Source organism: Mesoplodon densirostris, chromosome 4, assembly GCF_025265405.1.
Source record: "Mesoplodon densirostris isolate mMesDen1 chromosome 4, mMesDen1 primary haplotype, whole genome shotgun sequence".
In the NCBI taxonomy this organism is placed as follows: Eukaryota; Metazoa; Chordata; class Mammalia; order Artiodactyla; family Ziphiidae; genus Mesoplodon; species Mesoplodon densirostris.
The window spans coordinates 38,991,686-39,015,978 of NC_082664.1; the positions used below are offsets into that span (position 1 = coordinate 38,991,686).

A 24,293-nucleotide genomic window follows, 5' to 3' on the forward strand; every position below is an offset into this window, starting at 1 on the left:
CCCTGCAGAAAGTAGACACAGAGGGAACTTACCTCAACATAATAAAGGCCATATATGACAAACCCACAGCCAACATCATCCTCAATGGTGAAAAACTGAAACCATTTCCACTAAGATCAGGAATAAGACAAGGTTGCCCACTCTCACCACTCTTACTCAACATAGTTTTGGAAGTTTTAGCCACAGCAATCAGAGAAGAAAAAGAAATAAAAGGAATCCAAATTGGAAAAGAAGAAGTAAAGCTGTCACTCTTTGCAGATGACATGATACTATACATAGAGAATCCTAAAGATGCTACCAGACAACTACTAGAGCTAATCAATGAATTTGGTAAAGTAGCAGGATACAAAATTAATGCACAGAAATCTCTGGCATTCTTACACACTAATGATGAAAAATCTGAAAGTGAAATTAAGAAAACACTCCCATTTACCACTGCAACATAAAGAATAAAATATCTAGGAATAAACCTACCTAAGGAGACAAAAGACCTGTATGAAGAAAATTATAAGACACTGATGAAAGAAATTAAAGATGATACAAATAGATGGAGAGATATACCATGTTCTTGGATTGGAAGAATCAACATTGTGAAAACGACTCTACTACCCAAAGCAATCTACAGATTCAATGCAATCCCTATCAACCTACCACTGGCATTTTTCACAGAACTAGAACAAAAAACTTCACAATTTGTATGGAAACACAAAAGACCCCGAATAGCCAAAGCAATCTTTAGAACGAAATATGGAGCTGGAGGAATCAGGCTCCCTGACTTCAGACTATACTACAAAGCTACAGTAGTCAAGACAGTACGGTACTGGCACAAAAACAGAAATATAGATCAATGGAACAGGATAGAAAGCTCAGAGATAAACCCACACACATATGGTCATTTATCTTTGATAAAGGAGGCAAGAATATACAGTGGAGAAAAGACAGCCTCTTCAATAAGTGGCGCCAGGAAAATTGGACAGGTACATGTAAAAGTATGAAATTAGAACACTCCCTAACACCATACACAAAAATACCCTCAAAATGGATTAAAGAACTAAATGTAAGGCCAGACACTATCAAACTCTTAGAGGAAAACATAGGCAGAACACTCTATGACATAAATCACAGCAAGATCCTTCTTGACCCACCTCTTAGATAAATGGAAATAAAAACAAAAATAAACAAATTGGACCTAATGAAACTTCAAAGCTTTTGCACAGCAAAGGAAACCATAAACAAGACCAAAAGACAACCCTCAGAATGGGAGAAAATATTTGCAAATGAAGCAACTGACAAAGGATTAATCTCCAAAATTTACAAGCAGCTCATGCAGCTCAATAACAGAAAACCAAACAACCCAATCCTAAAATGGGCAGAAGACCTAAACAGACATTTCTCCAAAGAAGATATATAGATTGCCAACAAACACATGAAAGAATGCTCAACATCATTAATCATTAGAGAAATGCAAATCAAAACTACAATGAGATATCTCACACCGGGCAGAATGGCCATCATCAAAATAACTAGAAACAATAAATGCTGGAGAGGGTGTGGAGAAAAGGGAAACTTCTTGCACAATTGGTGGGAATGTAAATTGATACAGCCACTATGGACAGTATGGAGGTTCCTTAAAAAAGTACAAATAGAACTACCATATGACTCAGCAATCCCACTACTGGGCTTATACCCTGAGAAAACCATAATTCAAAAAGAGTCATGTACCAAAATGTTCATTGCAGCTCTATTTACAATAGCCAGGACATGGAAGCAACCTAAGTGTCCATCACCAGATGAATGGATAAAGAAGATGTGGCATATATATACAATGGAATATTACTCAGCCATAAAAAGAAACGAAATTGAGTTATTTGTAGTGAGGTGGATGGACCTAGAGTCTGTCATACAGAGTGAAGTAAGTCAGAAAGAGAAAAACAAATACCGTATGCTAACACATATATATGGAATCTAAGAAAAAAAAAAAAAAGGTCATGAAGAACCTAGGGGTAAGACAGGAATAAAGACACAGACCTACTAGAGCATGGACTTGAGGATATGGGGAGGGGGAAGGGTAAGCTGTGACAAAGTGAGAGAGTGGCATGGACATATATACACTACCAAACGTAAAATAAATAGCTAGTGGGAAGCAGCCACATAGCACAGGGAGATCAGCTCGGTGCTTTGTGACCACCTAGAGGGGTGGGATACGGAGGGTGGGAGGGAGGGAGACACAAGAGGGAAGAGATATGGGAACATATGTATATGTATAACTGATTCACTTTGTTATAAAGCAGAAACTAATACACCACTGTAAAGCAATTATACTCCAATAAAGATGTTAAAAAAAAAAAAGTAAACCAGAGAGTTGTGTGTATTTTTTATTTTTACAATATTATCTTTTTGCACCCTACTATCAACCCAATCAACCTTGGGGAATGACTTCTAGCTCCAGCTCTATTTCCAATTAACTTTATAATTTAGAGAAAATCCTTCTACCTCAGCCCCTCATCTCTAGCAGGCCTCTCAGGTCCCTCCAGCCTCAGGGAGGCGGTAGCATCTGGGCGACATTCAGGCCAGAGCTCTGGAGGTGAGCAGACCCAGATCTAATCCCCACTGTACCATCTCTAAGCTGTGTACCCGGCAAGGTACCTAATGGTCCTGATTCCCAGTTTCCTTGTTAATCTTCAAATTATCCACCTTGTAGGGGGTTCGGAGACAGAAACAAGAGGATGCATGTAAAGCCTTTGGCATAAAGTAAGCACTCACTATAATACTAGTTCTTATTACTGCTGACTGGGATCACACACTGCTACAATAATGCCTCATTTACACGGTATTGGCCCTCACATAGTCCTTTTATAAATATTTTATCCTCAATAGTGCCGTGAGGTAGGCAAGCTTGGAAGGAGGCCGTGGAGCCTGGTGATGAAGAGCACACGCTTTGTGGTCAGGGTCTGGGTATGAATCCTGGCTCTATTTAATCTCATCTGTCAAACGGCGTCAACAGTGGTACCTTCCTTCACTGGGTGGCGGAGGGCAGAATGAGATATACATGCGTGAAAGGCACTTGGCACAGCGTCTGACAGAGATAAATGCCCAGAGATTGTGGTTGTAATGATTTTAAGATGGTCTATTTTCCAAATTACATTCTTACTGCAAATATCACAAGGAGTTTCCTTCAAAGCCACAAGATGATTTATTAAAAAGGAAGTAACAGAATCCAGGGCCAGGCCGGGATGCAGCTGTAACCTAGATACTTCCTTTGTTCCCCTGGTTTTCAAGTTATACCCTCCTCACCCCAATGTCTTGTCAGCCTGACTGCCCAGGGAACAGAAGGAACACTCCAGACAATGCCAGAGCAGCTGGGAACCCCAGGCCCCATGGGACAAAGTCTTGCATGCAGTTTGCAAGGGGCTACCCTCCTGGGAGGCTCTGGCTGGAGAAGCTCCGCCCTGAGAGCTTCCTGTAGGTGGGGAGAGGCGCTCAGGCCAGCAGCCTCTGCACAGCCCTCCTGCTTCCCCATCCTTCCTCCTCTCTCCTCCCAGAATGGCAGCCCCCACTGCTTCATCGAGCACCCGACCCTAGTCCATCATAAGGCTCTCAGCCTCTTTATTTTGAAAGAAGAGGGCCAGAATGCAACTTTTTAAATGAAGAGAGCTAACAAGTAATAAAATAACCTGGGTGCAAAAATACTGAGATGCAGTGATCCTGAATCCTGTTAATCCCGAGGGGTGAGGTGTGCAGTAAGCAGAGGGGGGAGTATGGAGAAGGTGGATGAATAATTAGCTTGGCTTCCCCAGAACTATGGTACTCCAGGCCAGTGGCGTCCCAAATGTGGGGCTCAAGCCCATTGGTGGCCAAACAAATGGGGTGTGGGAAGAAAATATTAGACTTTCTACTGTTATCCCATTCTTTTAAAATTTCTACATTGGGTATGCTTTAAAATTCACAAAACTTTATTACTAAAATGGAACATCTATAGAACATGCCGACATCTTTACGTGCCAGGCCTATTGTGCTTTATATATAAGTCAGCAACTCATTTAATCCTTACAACGATGCTGTGAGATCAGTCTAATAACATCCCCATTTGACAGATGAGGTAACTGAGGCAATGAGATTAAATAATTTACCATAGTAACATGGCCAGTCAATGGCAGAGGAAGGATTCCAACCTGGGCAGTCTGGCTGGAGCTACTGTTCTTTTTTTTTTTTTTTTTTTAAACATCTTTATTGGAGTATAATTGCTTTACGATGGTGTGTTAGTTTCTGCTTTCTAACAAAGTGAATCAGTTATACATATACATGTTTCCATATCTCTTCCCTCTTACGTCTCCCGGAGCTACTGTTCTTAAGCACTTTTCTTGTGGTATCCTATATAAACCTGCACATGATAATGGACACATATGGGGGGTGGGTACAGGATGGTTTCCAGCGCTGTCAGGGAATATGATCAGGAGTCTAGACTCACGGCTCTAGGACACACTGGCGGGTAGAAGCCCATCCTACAAGTGTGGCATTTTGGGTGCCCATTTTGCCCCTCCATGATTTCCTTTCAATAAACATTTAACCACTCACTTTGTCTTGGGTCCTGTGCAGAGCCTGAGGATTTGAAGATAACTTATTCCCAGAGGTCATGATCTAATTTAGACATTATAATATTATAGGAGGTACTCAATAAATACCTTCTGAATGAACAAGTGACACTCACACATCCCCTCAAATTTGTCTTTTTCATAAAAGAGGTGGTCATGTTACATTTTAAAGGAAAGAGGTGACGATCAGAGCACCTCCGAGCCGTCTTGCCACAATCTGCTGCCACACTATGGGCCACACATGCTCCTACACATTGGTTCCATACTGGATAAGTGAAGTACTTAAAAACAAGCATACGCATCACACGCACGCTTAGGGCAAAAAAAAAAGAGGAAGGAAGGGTGGGAGGGAAAGAAAAGAAGCTACAAAACATTCATCCAGTCAGGACTTAACCTGCTTCTATGTCCCAACCTCCGACTGAAGGCAAAATATCCCCAAATGCACAGTGGCATAAATAAATGTTCCTCCTCAGATAATCATGTTACGACTTACTCTGGGAACCATCAGATGTACTGCTGAGTCTGTAATGATTGTGCAGACACTAATCTAATTACCTAATCAACACCTTTCCCAGGTCAGGAAGTACACGTCATTTGCTAACCCAGGCAACCGACCTCCTAGTTAGGCCTTGTTATTAATATTGCTCTTGGAAAATTTTAAATCTCGAGTTAATATTGGGAACAAGGAAATCCATTCAGAAACCAGACTGTTGTCACAGGGGAGCAAGCACAATTCTGCATTACATCAACCACCCAGGCAGCTTAACTAGCTCACCATCTCTGTACTGGCCCATGCTTCACCCAGGTGTGCTTGACTAATACTAATCACACATATATTTCAACAAATCATATTTCTCCAGAAAAAATAAGCATGGTTCCCTGAGCTGAATTCCAGTTCTGAGGACTGGAAAAACAAGATATTTAGCCACAAAGAGGAAGTTTTTCACCTGTATGGACTATTGAAAGACCCAAATAAAACGAAAACATTTTTATATGATACCAAACAAAATAAGGAGTTTGACAGAGTATACAAATTAGCAGTTCTTTTGTGGGGCTTGCGGGTAGAAATGCAGAAAATAATCAAGGTGAATAAAGTTTTTCCTTTATCTTCATCTAGCGATGGATGGGAATTTAATACTTATGAACCCTCTTCCCTCTCCAAAACAAAAATCAAGCCAGGTTAATATCACTTCATGATTCAGGCCTAAGTCTTACTGTGTGTGAGGGAGGCTTTAAATATCAAATTCATGTATACGGAAGAGTTTACATTTCATTCCTATTCTCTCCATGCTAAAGGGACTACAGTTAAATTATTAAGGCCCTGGACCAGCGTAAGTTAAAAAAATTCCCATGCCCATGTGGACAGCGTAACTTAAAAAGGAAAGCTGAGACGGTTGAGTACCCTCATTTGTATTGAAACAAACAGATACTCAGACCTGTGGGCAGCTGTCAGTTGCTAAAAACACTGTGCAAATTCTGCACAATTGCATCTTTGTAAATGACTAAACATCTTTGTAGTAAGATAATCAATTACTCCACGATCCTGAAGCCCTGATTTGAGGGCACGGACATTACAATACATTTGAGCTAATCGCCTCTTTGAAGCATTTATGTCGCCAGAGGACTTCCATTTTCCACACAGCATAATCACTTCTCTCCCCTGCTTGTCAAAGGCTGGCTGCAGACACCACACGCATGCTGACACTGGGAAAGAACCCATCCCCCGATGGCCGAGCACACACAGTCCGCAGCCACCATCTCATCGGTAATTTCTATTGTAACCAACATGAGAGCGCGAGAAAACGAGACCCACAGGGACAGCAGCCGCCGCTCCCAGATTGTAGGACTGATCACCAAAATGGCACTTACTGTTGATGAGAAACAAATCATTCCTTAGGTTGAGCGAAACCTCCAAGTCCCCGGCTGCACCTCCACCTCCCAGGGACGAGGCGGCCCCTCCCCCCGCCCGGCGGCCTCTCCATTCACTGGTTCAGCATCTTGCACAGGCCGCCCTCCCGCAGGCTCCCACGGGCACAGCTCACTCGCTGCTACGGAGCAGTGCGGGTAGGCAGGGAAGAGACCTGCTTCTCCGCTAACTGCAATTTTTAATCTCAGTTTTCTTCCTTCCAATAAACAAATATCTCTAGCCCTTGCCTCTCTTACACACACACAGTCTTTGTTCTGACGCTACAGGATTGCAAGGCTGGGGGAAGAAAGTCCCAGTGTTATCTTGGCTATGGGTTATTTATGAAGTGCTATAAACGCAGGGAAGAAACACTTAAGATTTGGGGCACAGAAACGAGGATTTCTGTTCTCATCAAATTAAATGTCTCTGTTTCAGGTTTAAAAGCAATGGTGAAATCTGAAGCCCCGAGTCCAACAGGAATGGCTTCCTCCTAAAGAAGAAATTTCCCCAGGAGGTTTTCTGCCCTGCCTTTTCAGTCCTGTGCATCCTGGCTTGGGAGGGGCAGAGAGTTTATTTAGTCCATTTCTTTGCTTTTTTACAATAATAATAATAATAGTAACACTACTATCTTGTAGTACAATGGAGTTCAACACTTTGCAGAGGAAGAAATTTTGCAGTTTTCCTTGCTAGTCCCTCCTAGGTTTTACCATAATTTGAGTCACTGAAAATTCCTCCACGTCCCTATCCGTGCTTCTCTACATGACCCTGAGGGGCTCTGCTTAGTGAAGCACCCTTGGTTTGTGTCCAAGCCCCTTTCAGGCTCAGTCTCAGCCTTATTTGGAGACTCAGTGATATCAGTAATTTCTCATGGGTCCCCAAAGCCCAACATTCAGCCATTATTACATCCCCACCTTGAAACACACCAAGCACATTCTAGACCAGTGAAATTAGGAATAAAGATTTGGAAATAGTTCTCCCCAAAGGCAGCATCTAACTTGTGTCCACATGCTTGGCCGTCCCTGGTACTACCCCAAGGCTCAGTATGCTGGACCTGCCTGATGCTGGACCCCAGGCTCCTGACTGCTCACTGATCCTGCTGTGATGGCTGCTGTGTCCTTGGAGAAGCTCCCCGACCCTCAGGAAGGCATTTCTGCAGGGCCCGGGAGCAAGAGCCACCTGCTCCAGAGGTGGAACGATGGGATTTGTGACGGGAAGGAAAAAGGAAAGTGGGGAGGCCGACCTCACATCTGGCTCTCCCTGTGCGACAAATCGCTAAGTGCTTCTAGTCCCACTGGATCAGGCAACCTGCTAAGACCAGAGCAAGTCAACTTTATGACTAGCGGCATTGTTTGGTCTTCCAAAGTAACCTTGAGAAAATACAGATAAAAGGAAAGCAATGAAAAACGTATCAGCTTAAAAAGGCACACATCTCTCTGCCCATTCTTCAAGGGATGGAAAAACAATCTTAACACACAGTTGCCATGGTAATAACTGCTGAGCTTAAATGACAACATTTTAATTGCTACTATTATAAAGCAGGTGGGCTTTTCACGTTGGTAGATAAAATGTGAAAATTATGCTTAGTTAAAAAGCTTTTTCATGGACTTGATCTTTCTGATAGCAAGAGAGCTATCTAGTCTAAAGAGGAAGGGACCATAAGGTAGTACATCTGAGTGTGTCCCTCCTTCATAGCACTGGCTTAAGGATGCCAAGTCTATTAAATGATGCTACCACCGAAGAGAAATTAGGAGAAAGGTAACAACATTCATGACATTTTCTACGAAGAAAAAAAAGAGTTCCCGTGTTCCTTTTTCCATAATGAACATTTAGTAAATACAGATAAAAAGAAAATTAAAATCACCGATGATGCCAACACCAACAGATATGTCTTTCCACTCAGTTGTCTCATCTCTTTTAGGCACTGAAAGCTTTGACCAGATCATCCTCACAAGCTGCTAGAAAGAGTCTTTAAAAAGAGCTCCCCAACCCCATGTCTCTGAAGAGGCTCCGCCAAGATGAACAACCAGACAGTCACTCACTGAGGATACAGGGCCCCTGCTTCACGGGACAAGGTGAAGGCTTTCATGAATGAAATGGGGAGGGGGTTCTGGGAAACAAAAGGAGATGAATCTTTAAGGAGTTCAACTCCTGGGATTTTGAAATCAAAGGTACATATAAGTGAGGTTATGTGTCGAGCTGAGGCTTTCTTTGGCATCAGTCCTGTTGATGGCCAGGGACCCTCTTTTCAGAGCTTTAGTCTGTGCTGGCTGAAGCAGGTCAACTTTGCTCCTTTGGTCCATCACCCAACATCCTGTGCCTAAGCTGTTCTTATTAATAGGTAACCTAGCTGCCTCCAAAACACGGATCACACATATCAGTCGTTCTGAAAAACGACTTCTGTACTTTAGTCATCTCTCCTGCATTCAGGTTTTGCTGTGTCACTTTTCAAAGATATTATCTAAGAAAACATGGGCAAGAGGAGGAGGCAACAGTTACAATTAAAAAAAAGGTAACTCTCCCAAAAAAGAGGGGATATATGTATATGAACGGCTGATTCATTTTGCTGTACAGGAGAAACTAATACAACATTGTAAAGCAACTATACTCCCAATAAAAATTAATTTAAAAAGAAAGTTAATATAGGAAACGGACTTTAAAAAAAGTTAACTCTTCATTTAATCTGTCAAGAAACATAGTAGGATATAATTAGTATTTGTCATCAAATCAGATTGGGTTCTATAATAATCACATCATTCACCAAAAAATATGTAGTGCTTCAAATGGCCTTTCTGTGGAAGAAATTAATAGCATGTTTTATAAAAGTTCAGATGTCACAAATGCAAGAAGCTGCCCAAGGGCCCATGAGGAATGCTAAAAGCTCCTGCGGCAATTCTGATGGAGAGCCAGTTCTGTGCATTTTAGTGCCCACATCAGGGCCTCATGTGACCTTATGTGAGGAAATCAGCATTAAGACTGACTTAGGCACCCCAGTCCCCTTGATCATCTGGTTATTTCAGGAGATGTGTCCTTTAGATTCTTTAAGGATTTTTACAGAAGCTGAAAAACACTTTACAAGCAGAGGAAAAACAGTGGTTTGGGTCTAAGCACCCTCCCTCTCCTCCCCTATCACACAGCCATACTGCACTGCACCAGAGGCTGGCATGCGAGTGTATAGACAGACCCATCGTTGTCCTGGTACTTTTTCATCCAGAATCTTGTCCATAGTTTATCAACAAGATGACAGGCTTACAGAGCTTGCAAGACTTGGGTTATCGTCCACTGTGTCGCCTCATACTGCTGCTTGTCCTAGCACTACTGGCAACACCTGGGCACTTGTTAGAAATGCACATTCTTGGCCCTACCCAGTCCTATGGAATCAGAAGCTCTGGAGGTGGGGTCCAGCCATCCATGTTCTCGGGAGCCCTCCAGGGATTCTGATGAATGTTTAAGTTTGAGAACCACTGCTCTAGAGTAAACAGTAAAGTCTATATTGAGTACTAGATTTTAGAAAAATTCTGATAAACCACATTTTCCCAAAAAAATTAATTAATTAATTTTTGGCTGCGTTGGGTCTTTGTTGCTGTGCGTGGGCTTTCTCTAGCTGTGGCAAGCAGGGGCTACTCTTCATTGCAGTGCACGGGCTTCTCATTGCAGTGGCTTCTCTTGTTGTGGAGCACAGGCTCTAGGTGCGCGGGCTTCACTAGTTGCAGCACATGGGCTCAGTAGTTGTGGCTCGCATGCTCTAGAGCACAGGCTCAGCAGTTGTGGCTCACAGGCATCTGTAGTTGTGGCTCGCGGGCTCTAGAGCGCAGGCTCAGTAGTTGTGGTGCATGGGCTTAGTTGCTCCGCGGCATGTGGGATCTTCCCGGACCAGGGCTTGAACCCGTGTCCCCTGCATTAGCAGGCGGATTCTTAACCACTGCGCCACCAGGGAAGACCTAAACCACCTTTAAAAGTCTCAAAGGAGCCAAGTACTCTTCTGATGCATGGTGCAGGGGGACAGAAAGACCTTGGCTTCGTGCCACCATGTGCAGAATTGCTTCTGCCCTTGGCTCGGTTATTTACCCTCTCTGAGCTCGGCATCCTTCTCTGTAAAATGGAGAATACTGACCTTGCAGGGTTGCTGCAAGGATGAAATGAAATAATATATATGAGCCTGGCCCTTAAAAAAATAAACACTGGGTTCTTCCCCTATCCACCAAATAACGGAGCCTACTATCTGAAATGATCAGTAAATTTTTTTTTTTTTTTTTTTTTTTTTTTTTTTTTGGGGTACATGAGCCTCTCACTGTTGTGGCCTCTCCCGTTGCAGAGCACAGCCTCCAGACACACAGGCTCAGCGGCCATGGCTCACGGGCCCAGCCGCTCAGCGGCATGTGGGATCTTCCCGGACCGGGGCACGAACCCGTGTCCCCTGCATCGGCAGGCGGACTCTCAACCACTGTGCCACCAGGGAAGCCCCAGTAAATTTAATGTGCATTTAAGTAACCTTGTCCTCCATGTCTTATCAATTCTTTTGAAATTTACCTCTGTTTTGCTGAGAATGAGCCCAAAACAACAGATCTTTTTTCATTTTTTTTTCCAGTGAATTAAACCTGATTTATTGAAGTCTTGAACTTCTGAACACCATCCCCAACTTTTTATTTGTTTGTTTGTTTGTTTTTGCGGTATGCGGGCGTCTCACTGTTGTGGCCTCTCCCATTGCGGAGCACAGGCTCCGGATGGGCAGGCTTAGCAGCCCTGGCTCACGGGCCCAGTCGCTCCGTGGCATGTGGGATCCTCCGGGACCGGGGCACGAACTCGTGTCCCCTGCATCAGCAGGCGGACTCTCAACCACTGCGCCACCAGGGAAGCCCCATCCCCAACTTTTAAGTTAAAGGCTTGTAGTTAAAATCTTGAAGTCATGAAGCTGGATACCTGCTTCATAACTTCAAGATTGGTCTCCCTCCCAATCTTCCCTCTTGTTAACAACAGATGCTGTGCCCTGCCACAGGAATGAAGTAGCAGAACACTGTGAGCAGGACAGGAACGGTTAAATGTGTCCAGAATTGTTCGGGCAAATGAGGCCGTTAGTATACCCTGCAGGGCTGCAGGCTCTGATCAGCATGGTTCAAATTCTGCAGCCTGTGCTCTCCTGCTTTTCTGATGGCCATGCAATGAGTGTCAGCAATCAGACAAGGAGTTGATTCTATGTGAGGCCAATTTACGGCAGGTTCAAGCTTGCTGCCTCAACCCACAGATTCACCTAAAGCATAAAGTCAACTAAGAGTTTCCTTGACTGTCAGCCATCTGTCTCACCCTGGCCTTTGCTTTAAGGTGAAACAAGTTATTCCTTCCCTAGTCCTTCAGTTTCGAAGGGATTAGGTTTTCAAAATGTTCTAGTCATTTCAATGTAACAAGACGCGGGGGCCTGGGTTAGCAGGGAGGTAACACAACTGTTTGAGTAGAAATCCTGGTTGCCTCATGTGCTGACTGTGTAATCATGGGCAAGTTACTTAACTTCAGTGCCTCAGTTTCCTCATCTGTAAAATGGGATAATGATATCTACCTTTCAGAATTATAGTGAAGATTAAGTGAAATCATATATAAAAAGCACATTGTTAAGAATACAGCCGGGGGCTTCCCTGGTGGTGCAGTGGTTGAGAGTCCGCCTGCCGATGCAGGGGACACGGGTTCGTGCCCCCGTCCGGGAAGATCCCACATGCCACGGAGCGGCTGGGCGTGTGAGCCGTGGCTGCTGAGCCTGCGCGTCCAGAGCCTGTGCTCCGCAACGGGAGAGGCCACAACAGTGAGAGGCCCGTGTACCGGGAAAAAAAAAAAAAAAAAAAAAAAAGAATACAGCCGGCAGCCAATATATTTGCTATTATTTCAACTCCTTATTTTGCCAATTGCTCTTTCCAAAGAGACCACTGAAATTTCACCTGCTGTTTTTTTGTCTTTCCCACCAAGGAACTGGCTGAAGACAGGCAGTTAGAGAGGAGGGAGGAAAGCAAGCAGCCTATTAAACTCTGAAGTGATAGAACCAAAGCACAAATGAGTAAGAATGAATCATCACTCTAGTCCTCAGGAAGCAGAATCTAGATCCTACTTGTGAATGATCTGAGAACAGGTATGATGTCCTCATACTCTTGATTAGTGCCAGGTGCCCAAGAAGACTTTGGAGATAAAGACAATGACAACAAAGACATACCAGACATAATTTACCCAACAGAAATGATGACAATCTTATGTCCTGAAACATTCATTCATTTCAACAAATATCTGAAGCACTGTTCTAAGCGCTGGAAATAAGATAGTCAAAGACATTGTTCTCATGGAAGAAAGACCTCTCATGATTAGATCTAAGCGAGGGAATCCTCTTCCACTCAAAAAACATGTTACTTAGTCTTAAAGTCTTCTTAGGGAAAGACAATGATAATAACCACTCAATAAATACTGGCTCCCACATGCTGGTCCCAGGCCAAATGCAAGACATGTGTCATTCATCCCCACAGCGGCCTCTGATGTAATCAGTGCTGTGAGACACATTTTGCAGATTTAGAAACTGAGGCTTAGAAAGGTTAAATCACTACAAGTTTCCATGGTGAGTGGAAGTCAGGTAAAGTCAGGACTGGCTCAAAATCTGTGCTCTTAATCCTTGCTTGGGTTACCATCATGGATTTCCATAGATTTTTTTTTCCCCCAACTGGGAGTAGATAGAAGTTGAACTCAGCCCAGCTTGTGCTGCCAGCCAAATCACCCTAATATTTATCTTCGACAGACCCTCCCTTCTAAAAAAACCGTGAAAGACTCAAACTTTATTTAGGAGGACAAGTCTTCAGTTGAGATTTAAGCTCTTCTAAGACTTAGCCTCAACCTACCTTTCTAAAAGCTTCATCTCCTGCACTTGAGCCAATGGAGCTTCTTATAATTTCCTGGACAGTTTCTATTCTGCACTACCCTGTACCTTTTTGCTCACAGCATATGTTTCTCCCCCTTCTGCCACCAGTAGCGCTGGGATCCCAACCCCTTATTCAGGACCATCTGGGGGACACTGCTCTTCTATCAGGCAGGCCCCTCCCAATCCCCAGCCCCACTCCAGGAAGATGAGGTTTGAGCTCTCAGACCACTTGGCTTTACACCTGCCCGCATGTCTGCTTCCATTAATGTAACTGACTCATCTTACTTCCTGGGCTGAAATTCTCATAGCACTTAGCCTGGTGCATCTGCTGACTGAACTAGGTTCATTTATGGTTTACAGTAAACAATGAGGTAAAGGAAATGCCCAATTATTAAGAGTATTTTATTTTCAGTACTCCCTGATTCTTCGTTTACCTTGCAGGATTCTCCTGTATAGTCCACGTTATATATGTGTTCAAAATTTCCAAGCACTCTGTTATGTAAAAGACTCGCTCGGCCAGTGGAAACAAAGCTGCATGAACGGCCCCAAAGCCAAGAGACTGCTCTCTGTGTGCCAGGTTACAACTGAAAAATACTTTGGTCGGGGTCTGTCTTTGGACAGAGAATTTGAAGACGGAAGACATTTAAAAGTCTGAGTGGCACTGTCATCGTTATTTTGTGAGGGGCGATAAAATGATCAGCCTTGTTTCTGACAAGCGCTGGAGAGCCTTGATTTATAGGCACAGCTGTGCCTCCTTAGTCCACATCTTAGGACCAGATGCCCACTGGAGACCTAGCACACCTGGCAAACCTGCAGAGAAGCCTTGCCTTGGCTGAGTGTGCCCAGCCCCCGTGGTGGTGGTGATGGGGGTGTGGGGGGGCAGGCGGGGACCTCCAGAAGCAGCACCTAGAAATCAGGCCTATGCCCTGGCCTACCTGCACTTGTCACACACAAGGAGGAGCAGGCAGGCAGGATTTCATCTGGGGGACACGCAAGTCCTAAGGCAGTGTGAGAACTGCTCAATAATACCTCCATAAGGAACAACTCTCACTGAAACCTAGTCTAAGTCATGTGAACTTTTAAGCTAAAGAAAAACAAATTAAGGGGAGGTATACTAAAATATAATCTTCCTATAATGTTGAAATAAGAATTTCCATTTTTACCAAGCTTTGCCTTTATCTGTAAGTTTATAAAATTTCTGGGTTACCTTAGAGGAAGATGGGGCTCAGTTTCTAGATCTGTGAAGTAACCACTGTACCTAGGGAGTAGGAATCCATTTTTAGGCCACTTCTTACCTTGATCCAATGACATCAAAAAGATGTTGCCAACGGTCATTAATTTTGTTGAGCTTGTCATCGATCTCAGCTGCTCTTGTCTTGTTGCTGGCCTTGATCAACCGGTCGCCCATTTGTTTTAACTGTAACTTGTTTTCACTAAACGAATTTATTTCTTCCATGCAGTCCTGGCATAGGGCACCAAAACACAAAGCCGGAATCACTACCGAAAACTTACTTCTTTGTCAGCTACAAACACACAGTTGTGCCTCTTGAAATTTCTTAAAAAATAAAAACACTTCTCACACCTGTTAATGCAACTCTTCGGAGAGCGGCTAAAAAGTCAAACAACGCCCATTCAGCGCATGTGTGATATATAAGGCGGTAGTTACTTTCTTAATTCAAAAGCCCTGGTTTCCCTCACAGAGTTCTTCTAACCTAAGCTACTTGGGAGCGGAGGACTACTGAGTCTAACTGAATTAGCCTAATATATCAGCAAGAGTTTTCCTGAGGGCTAACTGAGCGGCATTTGGGGTGACCGTGGCCGGAAGGCTCTTTCTTCCTTTCCCTGTGGGAATCAGCGACCTTTTCACAATTATGAGCCCCACTGCTGTTGGTCTTTCTCCTTTGGCCAGGGGAGCTCCTTAACAACACAACTAGAGAAACCGTAACTCCCCTGGGATGTGAACTGAAGCTTAAGAGGACATGAGCCCCTTGTCTGGCCAGACTTCCTAACCAAGAGAAAGCAACCCCCCTCGGTACACACCACCATGCCCACCTTTCCCATCTCATTGGAAACGGGCCTACGACATCATACAGCTCTGAGCCTAGGAGTGAGGAAGGCAGAGGATACCGTGGTGGTCATAACCGTACCCGTCTAGGGGCTCCTGCTTACCTTCTGAAGCTTTTCAATCATTTCTTCAATACTAATATCTGCTGTCTGGAGAACTTTGTTTTCCATCTGCACGAGCCATGCACACAACTCTTTATTTTTTTCATTGAACACAATCCATGAATTGAGTCTGTCTTCTATCTCCTGTTTGCGTATAGCCACCTGGAAATGAAAATGCATTTGGCAGCTGAGTATAGGCAGGAAGGAAGGAAGGAGTTTCTCTTCCCTTCTCCCCATCAAAAGGACTATGAATTTCATTCATTTTAATCAGAGGTCCTATAGACTTACATTATTATGTTTTTGCCTTTTAAAGACCTAGGGTTTAATTTCAACAGAAGTTCCTTACACCTTTGATAAATGCCATAAAAAGCAACAACAATGACAGTAACAACAGAAGACTGTACCTGAAGTGTAACTGACCAAAAGGTTTCAGTATTATCCAATATATATCTATTATTACTGAGGTATATCAAAAGTTAGAAACATGAAGGTTAGATGAGTGCATTTTAAGCATCACCCAAATTTCTTCTTTCCTTATTCTTTCAGTATACATTTATTTATTGCTTGCTACATGCTAACTTATAACTTTATGGCCCCAATCCTTTCTTTTTTAAAAATGATCAAGTCCTTATTCTTACTTAAGGTCAACGTCCTGCCTATTTAATTTAAAAACTACCATCTTGATCACAAATCTAACATTTGTAATGCAAATGGTCATGAAAATTAAAGTCATTTAAATGTCTTACTGGTAATTTCAAAAACAAAGCAAAATAAAATAAAAAAACAATACGCATCACTCATTTAACCCACCTTCCCAATATGCACTATGGCTTTGGATGGAAACCATGGAAATGGAATCAAATACTGGTCTGCAGTGAGCAGGCTGATCCCCAAATACCCAATGCTCCGTTACGCATAAGCTAACATCAGCAAAGGCGCTTCCTCCTTACAGGGTTTAACTTTATTACTTAAATAAATATAAATTTAAAGAATGCAAATCAGCCTCTCCAAATGTACAAAGGTATTCCCAGGTCTTAGAAATCTTTAGAATTTTAGAGATAAAAGGGGTAGCTAAGAGTTCTTTCGGTTAACTTTTAACATCCCACTTTATAAATGGGGAAACCAAGGTTGAACTCCTGGAGATTTTTTTGCTATGTACAAAAAACAAAACAAAAACAACCCTCTGCTCTTTTCAGAGTGAGGCAAAAATATCTAATGCTTGCACATCCACCCACGAAATGTGTTAAGAAGGCTCAAAGAACTATTCCTAAAACACCAAGTTTTGTGTTTCTGTTTTTCAGAGCATCTATTTATTTCAGCTTTTTAAAAGCCTGGCATTTTGCACAGCATCATTCTGATTAGCTTCATAATGGTAACAATTAGGAACATCTGGGCTCCAGTCTGCTTTTTCCTTAACTTTTAGAATACCTTTCACATATTCTAAATATTTTCTTTTATATAAAATTTGAATAAGAATTCTAAAAGGACGTTTAAAATTATGGGTATATGGTGAATATCAAATACTAAAACGAAGGAAAACATTTTTATTTTATTAAAATGCATTCAAAACTGTGAATTTCAACTTTTAAGTATATCTCTTCTTAATTCACAAAAATGAGTTTAAGGACCTTCCTTTTCTTAGAATTAAATTGTTCTTAAAACAAAGATCTATTTGAACCCTTAATTCCATCTTGATCCTGTCACCTTAACCACAATCCAGTTCTTAATACGTAGAAGTGATCTGCTGAGATACTAAGTGTAGCAGCTGATCATTTCTTTCAGAGAGTTTTCAAAGCCAGCTACTTGAAGTAAACACTGGATTGCATGCGAATGCAGAGTTCTCAGATATAATGACCCCAAGCCTGGCACTAAGTACATCTCCCACTGTTTGTTGGGCCCAGAACAGATACTGCAGAGATACTGCTCTTAAGGCCAGCCGAGACCTCTTTGCTGAAGTCCTGATTCTAAGACAACGACCGGTGCTTGTCATCCATACAAGACAGAGGGCAGAGTGCACGCAGCTGCTCAAGACGGCAATCCTCCCCTCCCCCACCACTTAAGGTGATTTTTAAAAAAGCTCATTAAAAGTGTGCAAAGTTCCAGCATTGAGCGCTGGAGAAACAAAGGGTCAAATCTGTTAAACAATGTTGCTGCCTTCTAAAGGAGCAGCGGCCGGCCTGGGCTCCAACTGAAAAGGGCCTCCCGGTTCAATGAAATTAAGCTTCTTTCTACTTTGTCGGGCCTTCGGAGACATTTCAATAAACTTCAGAACAGCCGTGCCCTGCGGTGAACTGACTTACTCTTAAGCAGAGGTCCTCCCATTGTCTGTGCAAATGCTCTATTTGCTCTTTCAAAACCATCACGTCCTCCACAAGAATGTGCTGGGTTAGGTCGGTCTTCATAGCGTGAAGTTCTTTCAAGTTCTGAGTCCAGTTAGCCAAAGACTTCTCTAGTTCCTGCATTTAAACACAAGAAAGAAAGGGAAAGAAAGAAAGAAAGAAAAAAAACTCTTCAACTCAAGCTGCTGTTGTTTCCAAACCTGTAGGCTAATACTTTGATTGGACTCTGGGGGAGGGGAGGCCAGGAAAGGGGGCGGGACCTTCTGAATGAGAAACAGCCCAGGGCCAGCGTCTGCAGCTGTGGTTGGCCAATTCCTCACCACCTATTTTCTCAAAAGAAAACACTTTTCTACCTTTATTTTCACTTCCTCAGGTATTTCAGACTTTTATGTACTTAGTTCTATGTTAAACTCAAGTAGGTCTTTACCTTTATTTTGAGGAAAGTATTTTCGGAGTCTAGCAACAATCTCTCTCTCACATACACACTCACTTTTAATCCTGAAACTGTGTTACAGAACGTTGTATAAAATGTGATTTCCCATTTTTTAAAATACCTTAAGAAATGCATTGTTGCTATGTGGCAATCATATAACAGCTTCTGTTCAAAGGGAATTCTTTTGGTTAACTCTCAAAAAGAATGAATGTAAGTGAAGAAAAAAAATTGTTCCCTAATAATTGCCAGAGATGGATTAGCAGAAAATTTCCTCTGGCCCTGGAAACACTTATTTTTTAAAAAATTAAGTATTGGTCAAATTAAAACGTTTTTGAATTCCAGGACTTAATCAAGATAATCACTTTCACAAGAGAGAAGGTAAAATGAAACAGCCCAAACACTCAAGAGATCTCCAGATTTTTATTGTGCTTCCAATTCTTTCTATTTTGGCACATTTTAAGGGTCTCTATTCATACCTGTCTATTGAAATCTGAAAGAAGAGAGTATTTCATTTACATCAGAAATCAGTCTGATTTCTGATTAATCAGTTAACTCCCATTGCTCTTCAGAGTTCTAAACGCTACATTGGCATGATTTCATAACTTGCCAACAAGGATTTACATTTAATAAGATGTAAATTCGGAGGATTCTTTCTAGAGGTTGCATGGAGATTCAGAAATAGCACCTTTATCAGAGGAGAAAGCATCACTTTAAATTTTTGTTTCCTACTTTTAGCTTCCTGATTCTAGTAAAGAGGACGAGAGCAGATTCTGCAGTGGAACACTTTTACCAGCTTCATAACATAAAGGGGGCAAGTCACACACAGAGGCTGACCGCTCACTGACTCTACAGACCAGAAGGCCGTTGAACTTCATACAGTGTTTCCTGCTCAGAAGTGTGGGCTCAGATGCCTGCACAGAGGGAGGTGTCTGTAAGTTATCCACCGCTGGGTTTAAATCCATTTTGGTTTGGATACGCGGTTTCCTCCCATAGTTGAAAGGATAATTAACGGGTGTAGAACTTTTGAATATGGATGTTTTATGATTCTTAATAAATACTGCCAAATTGTGTCCTCAAAGGAATGACTATATTTTTCCACATCCTGTTTGGTGTCGAGTTTCATGTATTTGGGGGGCAAGTTTATAATATGTGTAATGACTCCTAGTTATTGTTTAAATTTGTTGTTCTTTAGTTACTAGCCTGAAATGCTACCCAGTCCTTCACCCTGATGCTTCCCCAGATATATTTCGTTAATTCCTACCGACACTTTCAGATCTCAGACCAGGTAATGCCTCAGAGGGGTCTTCTCTGAGTCATCGGATGAGATTGGGACCCTTGTTTTGTGCTCTCACAGCCCCCTGTCCTTTTCCCCTCTAACACTCACCATGCTTACAGTTATTCACACACATATATATGTACGCATACAGCGGGACTCTGGTTAATGTCTGTCCCTCCAGTAGCCTAGACTATCAGCTCCACCCTGGCTGGGGCCATGACAACATTGCTCACCAATGCATTGCCCACCAAGCACCTACTGTAAGGCCAACTGGCCTGAGGCAGGGGAACGCAATCAGATTCACAGGTTGCATCAGACCGAAACTCTCCGGACCACCCAGTTCCAGGAACTGACCTGGGGACTTTCCACCCGGCCCAGCCTTCCCGCCTGCCTTTCGAGGGGCGGGACTAACGGTCCCAAGACTGATGCAACCGGCACCAGATATCGCCACGATGCCCGAAGAGACCACCAAATAAGGCAAATAAGGAATACCCTGCGCCCTCCCAGATTCACCACACCCCTTTCCCTTCTTCCCCTATAAAATCTTGCCCAACCCTCGCCCGGGCGTGACTTCTCTGGCCCCTTTCTCTCGGACCAGTGAACCTCGCCCGGGAGCGCCCCCTAATAAAGCTCACTTGAAGCTTTCCTCTGTTTCGCGATGCCGTTTGTTAAGATCCGACCTTAAACCTACCAAGAGGCCTGGTGTATATTAAGTCCTCGAATAGTAAAATGTATGATTGAAAGGAAAGAATTTGGCAGTATGTATCAAGCGCTTTAATATGTTCATAAATATTAAGTGAAAAAGCAAGGAATGAAACAATATATAGACTGAGGTCTACTGTGGAAGTCTATTAAGGCTGGTGTTCACTTATTTCTATAAACATTTCAAAAACTGTGCTTCTGTTTTTAAATTAAAATACTCCAGATTTGCTACCAAACTAATTGCAAAAGAGAACACGTCAGTCAGATAAGTTTCCCTTTCTTTTTCATTTTTTTTTTTTTTTTTTTTTTTTTGTGGTACGCAAGCCTCTCACTGCTATGGCCTTTCCCGTTGCTGAGCACAGTCTCCGGATGCGCAGGCTCAGCGGCCATGGCTCACAGGCCCAGCCGCTCCACGGCATGTGGGATCTTCCCGGACCAGGGCACGAACCCGTGTCCCCTGCATCGGCAGGCGGACTCTCAACCACTGCGCCACCAGGGAAGCCCAAGTTTCCCTTTCTTAATTTAACTAGATAAATTTTCTACATTGCAAAAGTACCTGTAAAATTCCAATTGTCTATATGACACATGATTTAAAACTTGACTACATAAAGTGGTGTGTTGCACAGGTTTTGACTGGACTCTAACACAGCACAACAGCATTTAAGTCTTTGCCTGTGGACTCAATTACTATTGGGATTGTCAAGTTCCATTTCTCTACACTACCATTTGGGTAAAAAGAGGATCAAAAAATGAATGTGTATATATATAAATATTGGTCTGCATATGCATAGAATACCTTTGGAAGAATACACAACAAATTGGTAACACGGCTTCTGTGGAGAGAAACTGATGGGAGAAAAATTTTTCATGTGTACCTTTTGAATTTTGAACCATGTGACCATATTACTTATTCAAAAATTATTTTATGAAGAGGTATAAACCTCCTGTTATAAAATAAATAAGCCATGGGGATGTAACATATAGCATAAGGAATATGGTCAGTAATATTGTAATAACTTTCTATGAGGACAGACGGTTACTAGACTTATCGTGGTGATCATTTCATAATGTATATACAAATGTCAAATCACTATGTAGTACACCTGAAACTAGCATAATAGTGTATATCAACTATATTTCAGTAAACAATTATTTAAGAAAATAAAACTGTTCTAAGGACTCAATCATTTGACAAGTTTTATGAACATAGATGCCCACTATAGCGATAGCAATTTTCATAATACTGAAAGTTAGTATATAAAACATATAAAGAAATCATACACGCATTTCTTTATAAACATATAAAGAAATCATATATGTTCAGACACATATAAACATGTAAAGCAGTTTTTCCATACATCAACTTGGCTGTGATGGGAAATGTAATTTCCTAAGGAGGAAAGTAAAGGTCAGACTGGTCGAATGGTTAGGTATCTCCCCAAGTGACTCAGGGATGATAAACACTGTTCTAGACAGGCTTCAGGTTACTTGGGATCTTTCTGGAATATGGTCACAGGTTGAATGAACTCAATGCTCTTGGCCTCTCTCCCCAGTTCTTTCCACTGAGAAATAGAATGCTGAGGCTATGGAAGCTGAAAAGATCCCAGTGGAAACCGAGATGTGTCCTACTTGGGAAAAATTATGCCTCCTCATGGGTTTATGGTTCACATTCTACACAGGTTTCTGGACTTGATGGAAGGAAACTCTATGTGTCAACTCAGAGAGGGACTCCAAATCCTCTCATCTGTTACTGAAGTCTAGATCTAAAGTAGAGATGATAAAAACTTTGAAAATCAGGGACAGACAGGAACCTTCTTAACCTAATAAAGGCATCTACTAACACATCACCACCAAAAATCACACTTCATGGTGAAATGATAGAATCATTCTCTTTAAAATCAGGACTGACACATAGGGGCCAGTTACCGCTTCTAACAACACTGCTCTGGAGGTACTGACCAGTGTAGACAGAACAGAACAAAAGTGTAAGAATTAAAAGGAAGAGACAAAAAAAGTCATTATTCATCAATGGTGATTGTGTTCACAGACCCCCAAAAGAATAGACAGACAATTTATCAAAATTAACAAGAGTTTAGCAAGATGGTTGAATATAATATCAATGCACAAAAATTAGTTACATTTCTAGACATCAGTAATAAACAGAAAGTATAATTAGAAAAAGGCAGTATTTTCAATAGCTTCAAAAGTAACACACCAAGAAATAAATCTAACAAAAGATGTACAATACTACATAAAATTATAAAACACTAAACATGAATAAAAGGAGAAATATGCCATATTCAGAAACAGGAGTACTCAATGTCAAAAAGATGTTAATTTCCTCCAAATTATTCTATAAATTCAACACAATTCCATTAAAACTCTTATCAGGATTTCTTATAGTTTGACAAACTGCTTCTAAAACTGTGGGAGATCAAAGAACCAAGGATATCCACACTCGAGTGGGAGAATGAGGGATGGGTACCTCACACCTGAAATGAAGATCTGTTCTAATAAAACAGAGTATGCAGGATAATTTGGTATAAAAGCTGAGATAAGCAGATCAATGGAATAGAGCAGAGAACCAAGAATCAAACCATGCATAGTCGGAAACCTGATATTGGACACTGGACTAATCAGTAAACAGGCACCTGGATAATGGTCATCCATATGAATAAAACAAAAATCGGCTCTTTACTTCAAAACATATGCGAAAATCAGTTCTTCACTGAATAAAGGTGCAAATGTAAAAAGCAAAATTTGAAAATTTTCAGAAGGAAACGTAGGAGTATATCTTTATGACTTACGTATAGAGTAATGGTGCTGCTTATATAAAGTTTAAAAACAAAAGTAGTACTTCTACATTCCACTGAGATCTACATACACATGTAGTAAAATGATAAAGCAATGCATAAGAATGATAGGACACCAAATTCAGGGATGTGGATACCTCTGGGGAGGGGAAGTACATTAGAGATCATACAGGGTATTTCAACTGTATTTGTAATGTTTTATTTTTCTTCTGGCTGATGATTTCATGGTAGTTGTCATATTATTTGTTGTTAGAATTTTTTTGCACATTAGAAATGTTTACAATGAAGAAAAAAGGTTCAGGATGGAGGACACTAATTTCCAGCACAGCTTGAAGTATTTTTTTCAATTTTTTTCAATTTGACCCCTGAAGTCACTGAAGGAAGAAAAACAAAAATTTTTTAAACCTTATTCCATTAGGCTATTGATGTCTTTCCAACATCAAACCTGCAGAAAGGGAAGAGATGTAGGGAGTTCCTGACCTCGGAATTTAACTGGTCCACATTCCTATCAGTAAATTTGCCTTGTCTTCTGCAAAGTCCTAACATACCCAGGAATTTTTGCTAGTGTGGTATCCATTAGGCAGAATATAGTTTGGAAGGTATTACAAAAACTGTTATATTTGAGCAAAACCCCCAACCTACTGTCTTCTAAAAAATGAATTCTTCAGTCATACTTTACTCTCATTTCAAAGACAAGACCATTTGATAAGGGAGCAGCTTTCAATGGAATCTCAGAGGCCACATCTTAAATTACAGAGGAGAAACAGAAAGAGGACCTGAAGGAGAAAACCCCCCAAATATTAAGAAGTTCTGCAAATCTTCCTCATTTTCACACATGGATCTCAAAAAGCATTGATTCTAATTGCTTTAGTGACCAGGAAGGTGTGTTAGAGAGAAGATAGGCAAAATATTTTCCAACTGGACACGAAGACTTAGTTTCACACAGACATCGAAAGGCAAACAAACATGTCAATGTCTCAGAAAACAGCTGAGTGAATTATCTTGAACACTACTCCAGATTTCAATACCTTAATCAGCTCTTTTTCTCGATGGAGCTCCTCATGAAGTTCTGGAAGAGGATCTTTACTTTGTGCCTTTAAAACTTGCAGCTTGTTTCTCAACTCCTTGATTTTCTTTTCACACTGGTCCCAGGTCTATTTGAAAACAGTATTAAAACTGGTAAGTA

At 41.8% G+C, this 24,293-nt stretch overlaps 2 protein-coding genes across 2 annotated transcripts in view; one reads left to right on the top strand and one right to left on the bottom strand.

Annotated features, from left to right (window-relative positions):
• Window positions 1-24,293, top strand: part of ESR2 (estrogen receptor 2) — a 181,185-nt gene that overhangs the window by 82,126 nt on the left and 74,766 nt on the right. The gene's annotated exons all lie outside the window — the stretch shown is intronic.
• Window positions 1-24,293, bottom strand: part of SYNE2 (spectrin repeat containing nuclear envelope protein 2) — a 345,609-nt gene that overhangs the window by 26,028 nt on the left and 295,288 nt on the right. The window contains exons 96-99 of the mRNA XM_060096039.1: window positions 24,136-24,261; window positions 17,845-18,000; window positions 15,548-15,706; window positions 14,674-14,840 (exon numbers count right to left, since the gene is read on the bottom strand). Coding sequence (XP_059952022.1) covers window positions 14,674-14,840; window positions 15,548-15,706; window positions 17,845-18,000; window positions 24,136-24,261 — 608 coding nt within the window. The remainder of the gene's footprint in view (window positions 1-14,673; window positions 14,841-15,547; window positions 15,707-17,844; window positions 18,001-24,135; window positions 24,262-24,293) is intronic.